The sequence below is a fragment of the Gouania willdenowi genome, chromosome 10 (assembly GCF_900634775.1).
Source record: "Gouania willdenowi chromosome 10, fGouWil2.1, whole genome shotgun sequence".
Lineage (NCBI taxonomy): Eukaryota > Metazoa > Chordata > Actinopteri > Blenniiformes > Gobiesocidae > Gouania > Gouania willdenowi.
In genome coordinates, this window is record NC_041053.1 from 26,728,670 (window position 1) to 26,744,525 (window position 15,856).

General features: G+C 38.2%; 1 protein-coding gene across 1 annotated transcript; it reads right to left on the minus strand.

The window, feature by feature from the left end:
- Nucleotides 1-431: 431 nt before the first annotated feature.
- On the minus strand, nucleotides 432-6,931 carry LOC114471468 (tubulin beta-4B chain). Its single transcript, XM_028460300.1, has 6 exons — nucleotides 6,797-6,931; nucleotides 4,779-4,887; nucleotides 3,867-3,977; nucleotides 2,692-2,936; nucleotides 1,948-2,615; nucleotides 432-1,338 (listed from the first exon to the last, which is right to left on the minus strand). The coding sequence occupies exons 1-6, from the start codon at nucleotides 6,851-6,853 to the stop codon at nucleotides 1,191-1,193; spliced, it is 1,338 nt and encodes a 445-aa protein (XP_028316101.1). The 5' UTR covers nucleotides 6,854-6,931; the 3' UTR covers nucleotides 432-1,190.
- Between the last annotated feature and the right edge of the window lie 8,925 nt (nucleotides 6,932-15,856).

Consider the following 15,856-nt stretch of genomic DNA (forward strand, 5'->3'; position numbering starts at 1 on the left):
GTAGCTCCACTACCTTCTGATAGCAGATCAAATCAAATATCAAAACAGACACCATTGATCTTCCAATAGAATCACGCAATCACTAGATTTATTGGCCCGTTGGAGAGAAAAATTAATTACTGAGTTATGAAAGATTCTGAGCCAAACACTCCTTCACCTCATTTCAACACCTGTTTCAACATGCCATTTTCTCTGAACAGATCAGAACTTCCACATGATCTCAGAGTACAGTTATTACATACCTGTAGCTAAAAGACTTTAACATTCAACTGATGATCAATAGGCAAGTTACATAAAGTCTAGAAAGAACTTCTTCAGTTACTGATGATTTTTGGATGGTTACATGTTCAGTTATTCAACAGACAATGGCTGTTTCTGATAAGGATGTATATAAACAAAACGGGTCTAATATGTTAAATCAAGAACCATAATAACCAACATAGAACAATCTTTATTAAAGAAGGCATAAACAGTTTTACTCTTCTGTTTAAAATAAATCTTTTATACCGATACAGCATTTATTAAACTTGGGTTATCACACTTTTTTCACAATTATTTTTCAAAATATTTTACCAAATTTCCATGACTTAGTTTTGACGTGCTAAGATCTATTCAAGACCATTAAAGCGCAAAAATAAGCAGGTCTTTCCAGTGTAGTAGTGCAACAGTTAATAGCAAAAATGTGGCACAGGGAATGCAAGTTCTGTCCATAACTTATCTATCATAACATCTATCATATAGCATCGTACAAAAGTACAATTGCATTTGACACCCATTTTTGCAATGTTTTTATATAACGATGTTACTGAATGTAATATTAAACAACTACTAAGTGCTATCATGTTTAATCATAAGATTATATGATTACAATTTGCAGACATTTATTTAAAGCAATGTAGAACACAAGGTGTTAAGGGACTTACTTAACGTCTCATAGTAATAGCAAAGGTTGGATTTTAAACATTCACATAAAATAGGCTATATTTCCAATACTTTTCCAAAGCAATTAAATTATTCCTTGACTTTTCAAGACTGGAAAATTGGCTTATCAAATTCCATAACTTTTCCAGGACTTTCATGACCGTGGGGACCTTGTTAAAGTGCCTTTCAAAACCATTTTCAGAACATCACGCTTGGATAACATGCACTGAGCCATTGACTCCAACTGAGTCCCAATCACAGCTGGAAGTCTAGGCCATCTCCTCCTCTTCTTCCTCCTCAAACTCCCCCTCCTCCTCGGCCCTGGCGTCCTGGTACTGCTGGTACTCTGACACCAGGTCGTTCATGTTGCTCTCAGCCTCTGTGAACTCCATCTCATCCATGCCTTCACCTGTGTACCTGAAACAAGGACGTAGAGAAGGGAACCCACGCAGGTTAGGGTTACCAGCTTATAAACGCACTCAACTTCACTGTTCCATGTTCAACACTATAGGATCGATAGAAGGAGGGCCTACAATTCTCCCGGATCATGGAAGATTGACATACATTAATTTTTTAAATTCCTGTTATAAAACAGAAAAAGTAATTCCCATTTTTTTAGTTTTTTTTAAAAAATATCAGACATTTAGGGACAATATCACACACGTACACTACTTTTCACTGGACAATCTGATGACTCAATGTCTAAAAAGCGTGACAAATAGATCAATATGTCCAATTCCACCCATAATCCTGTTCAAAATCTCTTGCTACATGAATCTGTGATAACATTTATTTGAATAATATCCAATGTTATCCAGGAAGTTTATTATCTGCGCCAAAGTATATAATCATCAAGATGTAAATCCATGTTTTAATAAAAAATAATATGGATTTTAACAACCACAGAAATGTGTTAAAAGTTGCAAATTAGATTGGCCAAAAACAAACAGATAAGGTGGTAAAAATGATTCAACTTCAAGGTGTCAATATTGGAACAATTATGGAAACTTCTTTGCACGTGCTCACCAGTGAAGGAAGGCCTTTCTGCGGAACATGGCGGTGAATTGCTCGGAGATGCGTTTGAACAGCTCCTGAATGGCCGTGCTGTTGCCAATGAAGGTGGCGGCCATCTTGAGGCCCCGCGGGGGGATGTCGCACACTGCCGTCTTCACGTTGTTGGGGATCCACTCGACAAAGTAGCTGCTGTTCTTGTTCTGCACGTTCAGCATCTGCTCGTCCACCTCCTTCATGGACATGCGGCCCCTGAAGATGGCGGCCACTGTCAGGTAGCGGCCGTGACGCGGGTCGCAGGCCGCCATCATGTTCTTGGCGTCAAACATCTGCTGGGTGAGCTCGGGGACGGTCAGCGCCCGGTACTGCTGGCTGCCTCGGCTGGTCAGGGGGGCAAAGCCTGGCATGAAGAAGTGCAGCCTGGGAAAAGGCACCATATTGACAGCCAGCTTCCTCAGGTCGGCGTTGAGCTGTCCGGGGAAGCGCAGGCAGGTGGTGACGCCACTCATGGTGGCCGACACTAGGTGGTTGAGGTCGCCGTAGGTGGGCGTGGTCAGCTTCAGCGTGCGGAAGCAGATGTCGTACAGAGCCTCATTATCAATGCAGTAGGTCTCATCCGTGTTCTCCACCAACTGGTGGACGGAAAGCGTGGCGTTGTACGGCTCCACCACCGTGTCCGACACCTGTGGGAGGACGAAGGGGGCGGGGTTAAAGTGGGGGCTCAGCCACAGACAGAGAGATCACAAGAGCCGTGTGGACCTTTGGGGAGGGCACCACGCTGAAGGTGTTCATGATACGGTCCGGATACTCCTCCCTGATCTTACTGATGAGCAGCGTCCCCATTCCGGAGCCGGTGCCTCCGCCCAGGGAGTGGGTGAGCTGGAAGCCCTGCAGGCAGTCACAGCTCTCAGCCTCCTTCCTCACCACATCCAGCACCGAGTCCACCAGCTCAGCTCCTTCCGTGTAGTGGCCTTTGGCCCAGTTGTTACCTGCTCCACTCTGACCTGAGACAGACAGACAGACAGACACTTTACCCAGCAGGATTGTTTAACATTTGTTATGAATAAACAGAATGTTGAACGTTACACATTCAAAGATACTTTTGGACTGTTGCAACACGTTGTGCACATTCTTTGCTTCAGATGTCACATCAGGATGTTCAGTGTCAGCACAATGAATGGAAACTCACCGTCCACAGCACACATCAGTGTGCAGTGTTGTGTAGTCTGGCCTACTGACGGCTAACCACCATTACATACAGAATATATCATCAGTACTGAAATTAACTGGACTTTAAGCCATACACGGCTGTTGACACTTAAATGAACATATTGTGCTTTGCATGGGTTGGCACTAGCGTTCCAAAGGGGTGGAGAATTTCCAGTAAATTTCCACGGGAACTTAAGCTCAGGAATTTCTGGACCATAAAAAAAATTCCTGTAAATTATTTAATGACAATAGGAAACTGGTGGGAAAAAAAAGTATCAAAAACAACATTTCAAATAGGGGCGCAAAATTCTGGGAATTTTCAGTGTTGGAAACTTTCCATGGGAATTAATGGGAAAAACTACTGGATTTACATTTCCCATCCCTTTGCAACGCTGGTTGGAATTTCCAAACACCAAAAAAGACGGTTATGTTTGATATTCTCTAAAGAAGGTGGAAAGACCCCCATACATAAGAAAAACATTAAGAAATTCATTGTAACCAGTGAACTTGTTTGTGACATCATCGCCCATGTAATTGTGTTTATTTTTTTAATGAAAATACTGGTCTTTGTACTTTTGCATCATTCATTTTCTCATTGTAAATGTATTCAATTATCTTTACGTGAGAATTGCTTCTCAATGGTGACCAGATTCTAAAAAAGGTCAAATAAAAATAAACTGTTTTATTAGAATCTTGAAAGATGTTCAGCTGATGGCACTGCTCACCAAAGACAAAGTTGTCTGGTCTGAAGACCTGACCGAATGGCCCGGACCTCACCGAGTCCATTGTGCCGGGCTCCAGGTCCACAAGAACTGCACGAGGGACATACTTCCCACCTGGTGAAAACAAACAGCAGCACATACAAGTATTGTTAAACCGAAAAATGCAACAATACAACAACAGATCTTTTTCGTGTGTATCGTGTTCAGATGGAGTGTTGGGCCTGTTGTGTAGAATAGATGGAAACCAGGCATTGTTGTGTGGTACAAATATAATCCAGGCTTTGTTGTGTTTGTGTGAAGCTAAGCAACAGTAACCAGGAAGCTAAAAAAGCTCATTTTACTACTGTGTTTCTGTCTGGGGCTTATCAGCAACGCAAAGGCCTTTCTGTGCTCTTGGTTTACCTGGCAGGTGTAAGCAGATACTAAGGGGGCAACGATTCATCCATTAGATCGATGAATCAATTTATAATTCTACCATCCAACCACATCAATCTGTGCTCGGTAAGTTGACCTTCTGGATGACACTAATCGATCTAAAATCATCTTAAAAGGTAGTTAACCAGTTGTTTCTTTACAAGGGAATGTTCATTTGTTAATTTAAACTGAAAAGTTGGTTGAACTTTATGGAAATAACATGTGAATACATTTGCCGTTCAATGTTCACTCGTTTGTTTATGTCCATAATTAATTTATAGACAATTCCCTCACACGAAACCTCACCTTCACTGTCCATTATCCGGGTATTTATTTCCCAGTCACACTGGTTGTATTATTATTTTGGCTAAAAAGTTATCTCATCGATTTGAAGTCACTGAATCGTTTCGGAATGAATTGTTCTAAATCAACCAATATCTTCGTGATTCGAACCGAATCTTTACAATAGCAGATACTAAACGTCGACATAAAGGGCTTCACCTGTGGCCTCATTGTAGTAGACGTTGATCCGCTCCAGCTGCAGGTCGCTGTCTCCGTGGTAATTCCCAGTCGGATCGATGCCGTGTTCATCAGAGATCACCTCCCAGAACTGGACAGCAAAGAACGCATTATGACTTACATTGTCTGTATGACAAATAGGGCGATATGGACCAAAACTCATATCTCAATATTTTTTTCTCAAAAATGGCGATATACGATATGTATCTCAATATTTTTTTTAACTCAAAGTCTTCCCAGAAAAACAACTGTGGTTTAAATTTGCTGATACAAAATGCCACACAGGCACATTTATTAACAAACAGCTGCACAACATGTGACACTTTTGGCTTTTTCTCCGGTACACCTTTTCGCGGTGACACCAGCATCCGGGACACTTGACCTAGCAACGCCCGCCGCCATTTTAAGAGGGGTATGTTTTTGCTTGACAATCGCTATTTACTCAATGTCTTACAAATATTTCAGCAGATTAGAGCCAAAGGCAAAGCACCGATATAAAGAAAAGTTACATCTGGTTGGTTTACACAATTTCTTTGGTTTTTTTCGCCGGAACGTCGTCTTACATCCATCGCTGTTTTTAGTGGTTTCCTGGTTTGTTCCTGCTGTCGGCACTAATTTCACGAGAACTGCCACTCAGGTTCTCGCAAGGCCAGTGACAGCGTTCAGTTTAGTAAGGCAAAGGAATGTTTTTATTTATTTATCTTTTAATTATTATTACATTAAAATATGGAATATTTACGGGAAAATACTAATACTGGACGATGGCAGGAAGGAGGGGTAAAATACGGGAGTTTCCCAGCCAAAACGGGATACTTGACATGTATGTTTATTCCCCCTTTCTTTTTCTGTTTCTCATGGCTCTACCCAGTGGCCGAGCCCACCAGGGAAATCTCCAGTGTCCCCGTACGCCAGTCCGCCCTTGCCTGTAACCATGCGTTAAGATTAATGGCACGACTCACATGAATGCCAACAACCAACACGCTCTGTTCAGAACTCTTTTCCAATTCGTTAAATGATGTTAAGAATGTCAAGAATGACTGCAAAAATTATATTCGTATGCTAGAGCTGGGAAAAAATAAATAAATAATTGATTCAATCGATTAATCAAATTTGTAGATAAAAACGATTCATATTTTGCAAATTCGAGTAAAAATAATAATAATATAAATTTTTTATGCTTTTTTCCCCCCACCACAGTTTTTTCAGAATTTTTCACGTTCCGATGTGAGCCCGACCCCCTCTTTGTTTACATTTCTTTACCCTTTGAGTAGCTATATGTGTGCCACAGGCATGTTTAATTTTTTATTCGCACTATGCTGAGATGGTAATTGTAATGTTATAAAATATGTAGTTATCTGATTTCTTAATCAGAAAATTTAAGCTACTGTGAAGTTGCTGTTGCACTTTTGCTTAAACCTGGGTTAAAGCTTGAAATTGTTGAATGACAGAACCTCATTTACTTTTTATTTTGGGATTGTTCTATGCATTTTAACTCTTGAGGACAATCACAGCAATGAAGCTGCACTTTTGACAATATTTCTCATGTTCATTTTTAAGTGAATTAAAAAAAAAAAAAAAAAAATTTTAGGCAAAAATCACCCAGCCCTATCGTAAAGCATCATAGGTGTAAACCCAGCATGAAAGCCCTCTAGTTATGCCTAGCCCTAGCTAGCTAACTAGCCATAGACATTTCAGTAATTACTGAATAAATTACGATTTAAACGTAGACTAATTCATAATCAATGTCATAAAATCATTCAGGAAGAAATTAGATCCTCAAAATACACAATCTACCATTAACAAAATGTCTATTGCAAACATACGACAACTTTGATTTTGGGCTTGCACTAATAACAAGTAGCAGCACAGACAAAGGCATTTTAAAAAAAAAAAAAGAGAAAAAAAAAAAAACTTCCCGCTGAAACTATTTTTTTTTTACCTTCACATTCACTATTTTATACAAAATCCAGACTTCACAAACCCATAACAAGTGCTCTTACCTTTGCTCCAATCTGGTTACCACACTGGCCGGCTTGCAAATGGACGATTTCCCTCATTTCTGCCGAAAAATAAGCGCTTTGTACTAAATTATGTTCAGTATGTGAGAACACCTGAGAAGAAGTGCTGCACCTGTGGAAACTGCACAGTAACTATAGACAGGGGGAGGAGCGGGGAGGTGGCACACAATTGGAGCAAATAGCTGTCAATCAAATCAAATCGCTTATCTGATTGGTCAATGAAACTAAGGGCTAACTTTTGATTGGACAGTAATCTAGACGGCTGGTTGGTAACTTTGGAAACAGAAACTATTGAGTTCGACACAAACGCAACAAACACGAAGACGCCAAGCAGCGTGAAGCACTTCAAGGTGGTTAACAATGAAAACCTGGTGTTTAGGGATGGGCAAATTAAGCTCTTTTAAACTATGGAACAATGAAGCAATTGTTTAGTAAATGGCTTCTTTCCTCGAAGCTTCAGTTACAGTGACCCCTCCTGGCGAATGTCAAGACTGCACTTAAATTAGGCACGTTAGTGTGAGGTCAGGACTTTGACACTACTTTATTTTTTGTATAAAATGCCTTTTTTTCTGAAAAATCTTTGCTTTTTCAACCCTTGGATTTAAAGTGTCTTCGTTTTGAAATTGAAAACGATTCGATGCACATATACACTAAGACAGAATATGATATACTCAAGTAGAAGTACTGAATCAGAATTTATTTATTTATTTAAATTTAATTCGGCAGTCTTCACAAACAAACAAAAAGGACAGAACAAACAATTGTCCAATTCATCCACCGAAATGGTGTAAGTTGAAGCAAAGCTTATACACACCTCCCCCATCACAACAAAACAAAACAAGGTTCATACGTACACACATATACATACATACACATCAATGTATATGACATGTACATAATATTAATATTATACTACTTCATATTTATGACACAAATTCCATCAATTCAATTTAGAGTGACAATATATAACTTATGAATTACTGTTACTTGATTGAAATTGTACTCAAGTACAAGTAAGTCATACATAAAATACTCAAGTACAAGTAAAAAGTAGCTCAATTAAAGAGTACGCAAAGTAAAAGTTACTAGTTACTTTTAACCACAACAATTATTTTTGATAATAAATCAGGCCACCATTCCCATGCATACAGTAAACATACAATTGAAATGTAATTTATTTTTCCACAAAGGCATCTGTATAAAATGTTAAATAATTTTTGAGGGAAAATAACACCAAAGAATTCAACTCAATTTTTTTTATTTTTATTTATTTATTTATTTTTTTTATCAGGCTCTTAATATAGCTACATTCATAAACTGTAAAACAGTGTCATGCCAAATGTGCCATGTGGGTAACAACATAATAAGTAGAAACACCAACATGAACCAAAGAAAGTGGCTGGGTGTTGATCAGTAATGGCACGACTAAGAACGTATGGATTATGTTCAATGTGCCATAATAAACATTTATGAAGAGACCATGAAACATAAGTCAAAAAAATAACAATTTACTCAGTAATGGTTGGGTGTAGAAATGTTACCTTCACCTCTGCTCAGACTGAATATCATGTTCTATTGACAATGGTTGATTGTATTGCTATTGAGGATAGACTGCTGGTAATACAAGGCAAGTTTATAAGTTTCACTGTATTGTTATCAAAACCACAAATTTAACAATAATTCCTCAATTTCAATACAAAACCTTGTTGTCTTAGGTACTTACATTTGGACCCTGGCTTTAACCCATTGATTCATACACAAAAAAAGACCCAAATGTGTATCCTAAACTTGTAGTTCACTCAAAGATATACAGTATGTACAGTTGCTAAAAAATTTTGAGGAAAATAGGCCTGCACGGCAGCAAGGAAAGAAGAAAAACAGAAACAGATAATCAAATGCAATGACAATCTTAAAGTAGAGCTATTATCTCAAAAGGTACATTAATTCATATTTTTAATTATCCTTTAATGTTGCTGTTCTTATGATGTTTATGCACTCTTGTTTCATTATTCCATTGTGTTGCACTTGTACTTTTACCACAACTCTGTGCAGCACTTTGTGATTTTATCTGCAAAAAGCGCTTTATAAATAAACTACTTACTTACTTACATACTTATTAATAAAAACAGCGAACACAAAAAATAAACAACTCTAAATCATGACACACGCTTGGTGTGAAACTAAAAGTGTGTAAGACAACACTCAGATTTTTTTTATATTTCACAAATGTTTTTGCATTTGGTCATGCTCAAAATGACCAAAAAAGATCTCAACAACAGAAAAATACTACATTAGATGATTATGGAAGCCCATGTGTGTGTGTGTGTGTGTGTGTGTGTGTGTGCGTGTGATTCAGAATTAAATTGAGTGTTTACAAGGTCAGTTTAAAAAGGATTTAACATTTATTTTGAATTAAAGAGGAATTAAAGCTTAAAGAAGAATTAAAGTGGTATCTGTCATTGTGCCCTTGGGCAAAACACTTCACCCACATTGCTTAGTATGAATGTAGTGTGTGAGTGAGTGTTGGTGGTGGTCGGAGGGACCAATGGTGCCCTATGGCAGCCTCGCTTCTGTCCGTCTGCCCCAGGGCAGCTGTGGCTACAATAGTAGCTTACCACCACTAAGTGTGGTGTGAAAGAATAATGCCTTAATTCTGTAAAGCGCTTTGAGTGTCTGTGATAAAGCGCTGTATAAAATCAAATGCATTTGTATTATTATAATTATTACTATTATCCATGAAAAAACTACTTTACCTCCCACTTTTCTATTGCAAAACATACTGTACTTCCTACAGGCACTACACTAGTAATAATAAAAAAAATCTAAGTCATAATTATGAGATACTATCTAAGAGGTCTAAATGTTTTCCATGTGATGTGCCAAAGCTACAGTTGGAAGGGGCTGAAACTAATCTTTACAGATCTCATAATTATGAGGTAGGATTCCATAATTATAACTTAGATTTTTATTATTATTATTATTTTACCTTTTTTTACTGGCAGGAATGGGCTTCCATAGATTACATATTAAATAAGAGAAAATTATTCAACAACAAAAACACATAAAATGACTAAAAATAAAATACAATGCTCAGGTCAGTCATTATTCTAAATGCTGACATGTTGATAAAGTGGCCCTCAGATCAGATAGTCACATTTTTGTGGCCCCGACCGTGATTAAAATTTGCCAAAATCTGAATGATACCATCAACTATATATGCTGCTTTATATGAACTCTGGGACCATTTACATATAGTGGATTTAGATTCCTGCTCAGCTTGTTTATGTGCACAGATGCACACCAGTGTTAGCTACAGAAACCCCCTCCTCCTCCCAGTTGAAGCTCTGGGTTTATGGGACACATTCCATCCTGCCAGGAGGTCTGCTGTGTTCGATGTGCAGGCAGGCTATTGTCTACAAGGACCTGGCTTCTGCAAACAAGCCCCACATCACAAAGAAAGCATATAGGCAACACCGTTGGGATATCAGGAAACCCAGTTTTATTTTGCTGATTGGTGATTATTCTTCATAAATGAATGCGCACCAGTGAATCCTCAGTGGTTTGGGCTGATCCAGCATGGTAAGTAGGTTAAAGTTCATTCAGAGGAGAAATCATGTGAGGCGACAGAGGCGGGAAAGGACTCAGCCAGTACAAACACCAACACTCAGGGCCATGTTGTATGTGGGTGAGTTAGGGACGTGCTCTAGTCAGAGCAGAAGGCCATGTGGAGGAGGGTTTACTAGGGGTTAAAGGTCACCAGCCTCCCTGAGTTCCTTTGAGCAGAGCTGTGCTGAATGGAGAAGCCGGTGGATCAATGGCACCATTCCCACTGCACTCTGCACATTCTGGTCCTTTTGTTTTTTTGCTTTTGGGAATCCTCCATCCGCCCAATGGACCATTGCAGATTTGTGCCAAATGTCTGCGGTGTGTGTGAGTGAGTGAGGGGGGTTCCTGTTTAAAGAGTGAGTGGGCCGTCCCCACCCCCACAAAGAGAGAAACATATAAAAAAAAAAAAAAAGATGCTCACAATTTCATGCATGGAAAAACTTTTTGTTTGTGTCAAAGGCTGCAGGAGGACACAACATCTGCAGCGTGTGGAAGTTTCTGTATGTGCTGGACTCCCAACATTACGCATCGCTAAGGTAGGCTGGAGCTATGTCCTCCTCATTCTGATCATTATCTTTTAGAGCTTTCAATTGTGCTCAGGATGGTTGAATATCTTGTATTTTTAGCTTTAGTATTTTAAGAATGTATCTTTTTTTTAAATTTATTTATTTATTTTTAAATCAAAGTACTTTTAAAAGACGTTATTTTGACATAAACCCGGTGTTTCCGTTGCGTTTTACACTATTATAACGCCACAATGTTGAGGTTTTCTGCGCATCAAGAGACGCCATTGCATCAGGACTCATGTCTTTGTTAAATATGGGCAGTCTAAAGTAAAAATACACCAACACCTACGCGTTATTCCGCCCACTTATTCCCGAAGGAGTGAATAAATTAATTACGTAACTGGATAAAGGCGGATGCGCTCGTCATTGGCTCCCATTTTTTAATTGAGCGCTGTTTACGCGCGCGTTGTTGCATCAGCAGATTATTGGCGCCTCTTTGTGAACGCGGAAACCTCTTCTACACTATAGTCTTTAGGTCAACACAAAGTTTACAGTCAAGTTACCCAAAATAACGAGATAAATATTATAATATATTTTGCTCACATAAATTCCATGTGCAGGATTTAATCTGATTTTAACCCCCCAACCCCCATTCCCACTCCCATTCCCATTCCCACTCCCATTCCCATTCCCATTCCCACTCCCATTTCCAGCCCAGCTCAGCGCGTGGACACCCAGTGAATCCTGTGCACAGTCATAAAAACTCAACAAAGACCCAATGGAGCTGATAGTATGTGTTGGTGCATCTTAGAAGACAAAACATGCACAAAACACTAGAATATTAACTGTGTTTTACCGCGTCTGTTTCAAACACTTAAGAAACTTCTGCTATTGTCAGAAAAAATGTTGAAATTTTTTAAAGTGGATGTTTACCCTATAAACAGAGTGTGTTTTTGTATTTATAGCAAATAAAATAACTCATACATCTGTTAGAACACTTAGAGCAGGAATATCAGAATCAGAAAATTCTTTATTAATCCCATTGCTTTTGTTATACAGCCACTTAAGAAGAAAAAAAAAAAATCACAAATAAAAGAATAAAACATTTAACAAAGACGAAAGAAAGAATAAATGTTAAATCAGTGTATAATTAAGCATGAAAGACTGTTAAAAATAAGGATCAGATACACACAGATACAGTAGTAACAAATAAAGTAAGATAGATAATACTACTAATAATATTATTAAAAATACAAATATGATACAGATATTTACAACAATCAAGCTGTGAGGTTACAGTGATGCATTATACAGTTTGATCGCCACAGGGAGGAATGTTATTTAAAGGCCCACAGGATGATCCAGGTTCATTTTAGCACATGGCATAAACCACATGTTTCCAACTCAAAGCCCAGGGGCCAAATTGGGACCTTAATAGCATCCAATATGGCCTGCAACAGAAATTAATAATTAATGGAAAAAAAGTGTCATTGTGTAAATGACCTACTAATTCAGTTGTAGATATCACAGCGCCTTTAAATACACACATTCAATGAAACTCCACAATATTCAAAGGACTCACAGTTTTCCCATGCTCATGTCACATGATGGCTGTCACTTTTAATCTCAAATTGCTAAAGAGCAACATCAACAACAACAACAACAACTGTGAATTATTTCAAAATGCTGTATTTTTTCTCAAATTCTTCCACAAAATTTCCCCCCAAAATAAATAAAAATTGGTCACAAAATTAAGGAAATTTAAGTGAAGATGCAACAAAGACTGATATCTGTCACTTATTGTTTGGATATTGTTGGTGAATTACATAGTTTACACATCATGCAAACTAGGGCACATTCATGTCTCCACCTATAATCTGTGTATTTGGCCAGAGAATTAATAATAATAATAATAATAATAATAATAATAATAATAATAATAATAATAATAATAATAATAATAATAAATGTTATTTGTATTGCACTTTACATTTGATACCAAATCTCAAAGTGCTACAAGATTAAAACAATACAACACAACATATATTAAAAAACAGGACAAAAACAAGCAGTTGCTGTTAAAAAAAAGACACTAAAAAGAGGTATTCAGTCAAAAGTTTGACTCCCTCTGAAAATCTCTCTCAAACCTTCAACTTTTACACCTGCATTTAAGGGTTACAGGGCCCTAGAGCCAATAATGCTGCACCTTTCATATGTGGTTATAACCTGATACACGCAGAGAGACACAGACCCTACACCCCCTTCATCAGCCCCAGCACACAACTTCCTGCAACAAGTCACTATACACCTCAAAGTAATGCATATATTAGTACATCCATTCTGCTACTAAAACATCTGCCTTTGTTCGTTCAAGATAACACAAAATTCTTACTGCTATGCAACCACAGTATTTTAGTTTAGTAGATATCACTGCTAAGTCCTTTGCTAAGTGTAAGTGTACATAACTCTGTATATGACTGCGTTGGTGGTTTGTGTAACAGTTTTTATTTGAAACGTCTCATGAAAATGATTGGTTAAATTCTGCATTTGGATTTCTGGAAATATAAATGGTTGTGAATGAATTAATCTGTGTGTTGTGTAATATGGGTGTTGATGCGCTTTGATAAGTGGTTATAAAAATGCAGTGAAGTATTGGTTCAACTGTTTAAATGTGTGTATTTTCATTTCAGGTGGAGCCGAGCTGATGTTTCGTCCATGGAGGAGTTGAAAGTTGGGTATATCTGTGATGATGACACTCCTACAGTCCTCCAGTTAAGGTGCATCTAGTGTAGTTAGTGAAGTTATTCAGACTCTACTGCCCTGGTTGCTCCTTTTGGCTGGAGGACTTGTTTTCCTGCAAACTATTTGCCAAGTTTGGGTATAACTGCAGTAGTAGTAAATGCAAACGAGCAAAGATGAAGTTCTGCTCTGTTATGTGTTTTCTCACCGTTTGTTTTAACCTACTAATGAAAAAAAGAGCATGAATACCAGATATAGCCACCATGGAAACTTGTGTTATTATTATACATGACTTTCATTCCTTTTCTGCAGCTGAGGTTGACCTGGCAGTCCCAAAGTGCTCACAGTGCAGGTAGTACTTGCTGACCTACTGCAGTTTGTGCACTTCAGGCACTGCTGGTTACCTTCCATCGGCCTGACTGTGGTTGCGCTCCACTGGGTTTACAGGGAGTTTTGTTGGTTTGCTTTCAGCTTCTGTCAATTCCTGCTGTGCAAATCCATGCAAAGCTCTCTGTTTCTCCAACACACGCTGGCTCACGAAGCTTCAAGGAGACACCCCGAGCCCTGAAGACAAGCAGTGCAGCTAGAGGCACTGAATTAGTGTGTCTGACATTGCTGTTTGTCTCGCTGATCTCGGGTGGATGACTCGGCAATTTCAACACTTGGCACAATGATAGAAATTGCACAGTATCCATCTGCAATCCGCTGGATGTTGAGAAACAGATGTGTTTGACTCTGAGGGGAATGATAGTTTGATTTATGTTAGTAAAAATATGTGCGTTAATTCCCTTTTTCTGTTTAAATGTACTGAGATGGTGTCAGTTATTACTGTACTATTATTATTCTTGTGCGTATTATCCAAGGTTTTATTCAGGCAAAACAGTGAAAAACAGAAAAAGTATGTTGTTTTCTAATGATGTAATTTTTTGCTGAATACTTGTGTAAAATTGATGTTATAAAGAAGTGCAGTGGGGAAGTACTGTAGGGCTGAGTTAAAAAAAAAAAATCTATTAATTAATTCAATTCATTTTCCTTTGAATGCCCTGATATCGATTCATTAAATCCTCAAATCAATCATTTAATGCATCTCTTTGACCTTGTGTAATGCAGTGTTGTGGGCTCATTTCTTCATGTAAATATGGATATTTTTAATACTGCACGAAGTAAGAGTTACTTTCTACTATTTACAGCATTAGTTCTTTGTGGTCTCTCATTATAACTGAAATATCCTTAATCAAATCAGGCTCTTGATTTGGGAAATCCTAATCGATACCAAGCGCCACAGCTAAATAAACCTGTACTGAAGTACTTGTAGACCCCATTTACACATCAGACTGCATCGTTTATTCTAAAACAAATACTAAGTTAAAAAAAAAAAAAAAAAAAAAATTGATATGTGAATGGTCTATAATGCACTTTAGCTTCCACCTTGTAATATAATAACAGCAGATTTTCCCATATTAAGTCATTGGCTTTAGTTTCAATGTTTGTGCCACCTTAATATTTTCAATGGTGCTCTCCCCAAATAATTCTGGGGGCGCCACTGTAATGGATTCTTCATATTAGTAAAAAAAAAAAATAAAAAAAATGAAATGCTCAAGAATCTGCTAAATTAAGAATGTCATCTCCACGTTCCTCTACAATCTGCAAAAGAGAGACTGAACACTAGATGGCGCCATATCTATTGTAATGGCGTTACAGTGGAAAGAGCAAATCCTCAGTGGATGAATAAATAAATAAACACTGATTTAAAATTGCAAATCTACAATTGTCTGATGTGATTAATTGTTGATGATGTTACTTTTGCATGATTTTCACCTGTTTCTAGCCTATTTCCCTGTTAGATTCCTATATGCTCTGTGTTGTGTGTGTTTTTTTTTTTTAATAAAGTCACATTTTCAAATCAATAAAATGCTGTCACTGCAACTGTTTCTTATTGTAATTTATGAGCAGCTCATCGCTGTGCTGTGACTAGTAGCTTCAATATCTAAGAGCAGGAGCCCTAATTGGGTCCAATAACAAACGGAGCCATTCATCTAAAACGACAACAGCCCACAAAGCGCAGCGCATTATTCCTCCTACACTCACAGGGCCATGGATCACATGACCATCACAGCACATGAGGGAGATCTACTGTACGCTGGTGCGTGCGTGCTTGGGGGGGGTGCTTGCGCGCACTTTTATCACCAAA

Excerpts from the sequence above, each read along its gene's own strand:
- LOC114471468 (XM_028460300.1), bottom strand. The coding sequence starts at position 6,853 with ATGAGGGAAATCGTCCATTTGCAAGCCGGCCAGTGTGGTAACCAGATT. Across the intron at positions 3,978-4,778 it reads CTACTACAATGAGGCCACAG|GTGGGAAGTATGTCCCTCGT; the intron begins GTGAAGCCCTTT and ends TGTTTTCACCAG. Across the intron at positions 2,937-3,866 it reads ACCAGACAACTTTGTCTTTG|GTCAGAGTGGAGCAGGTAAC; the intron begins GTGAGCAGTGCC and ends TGTCTGTCTCAG.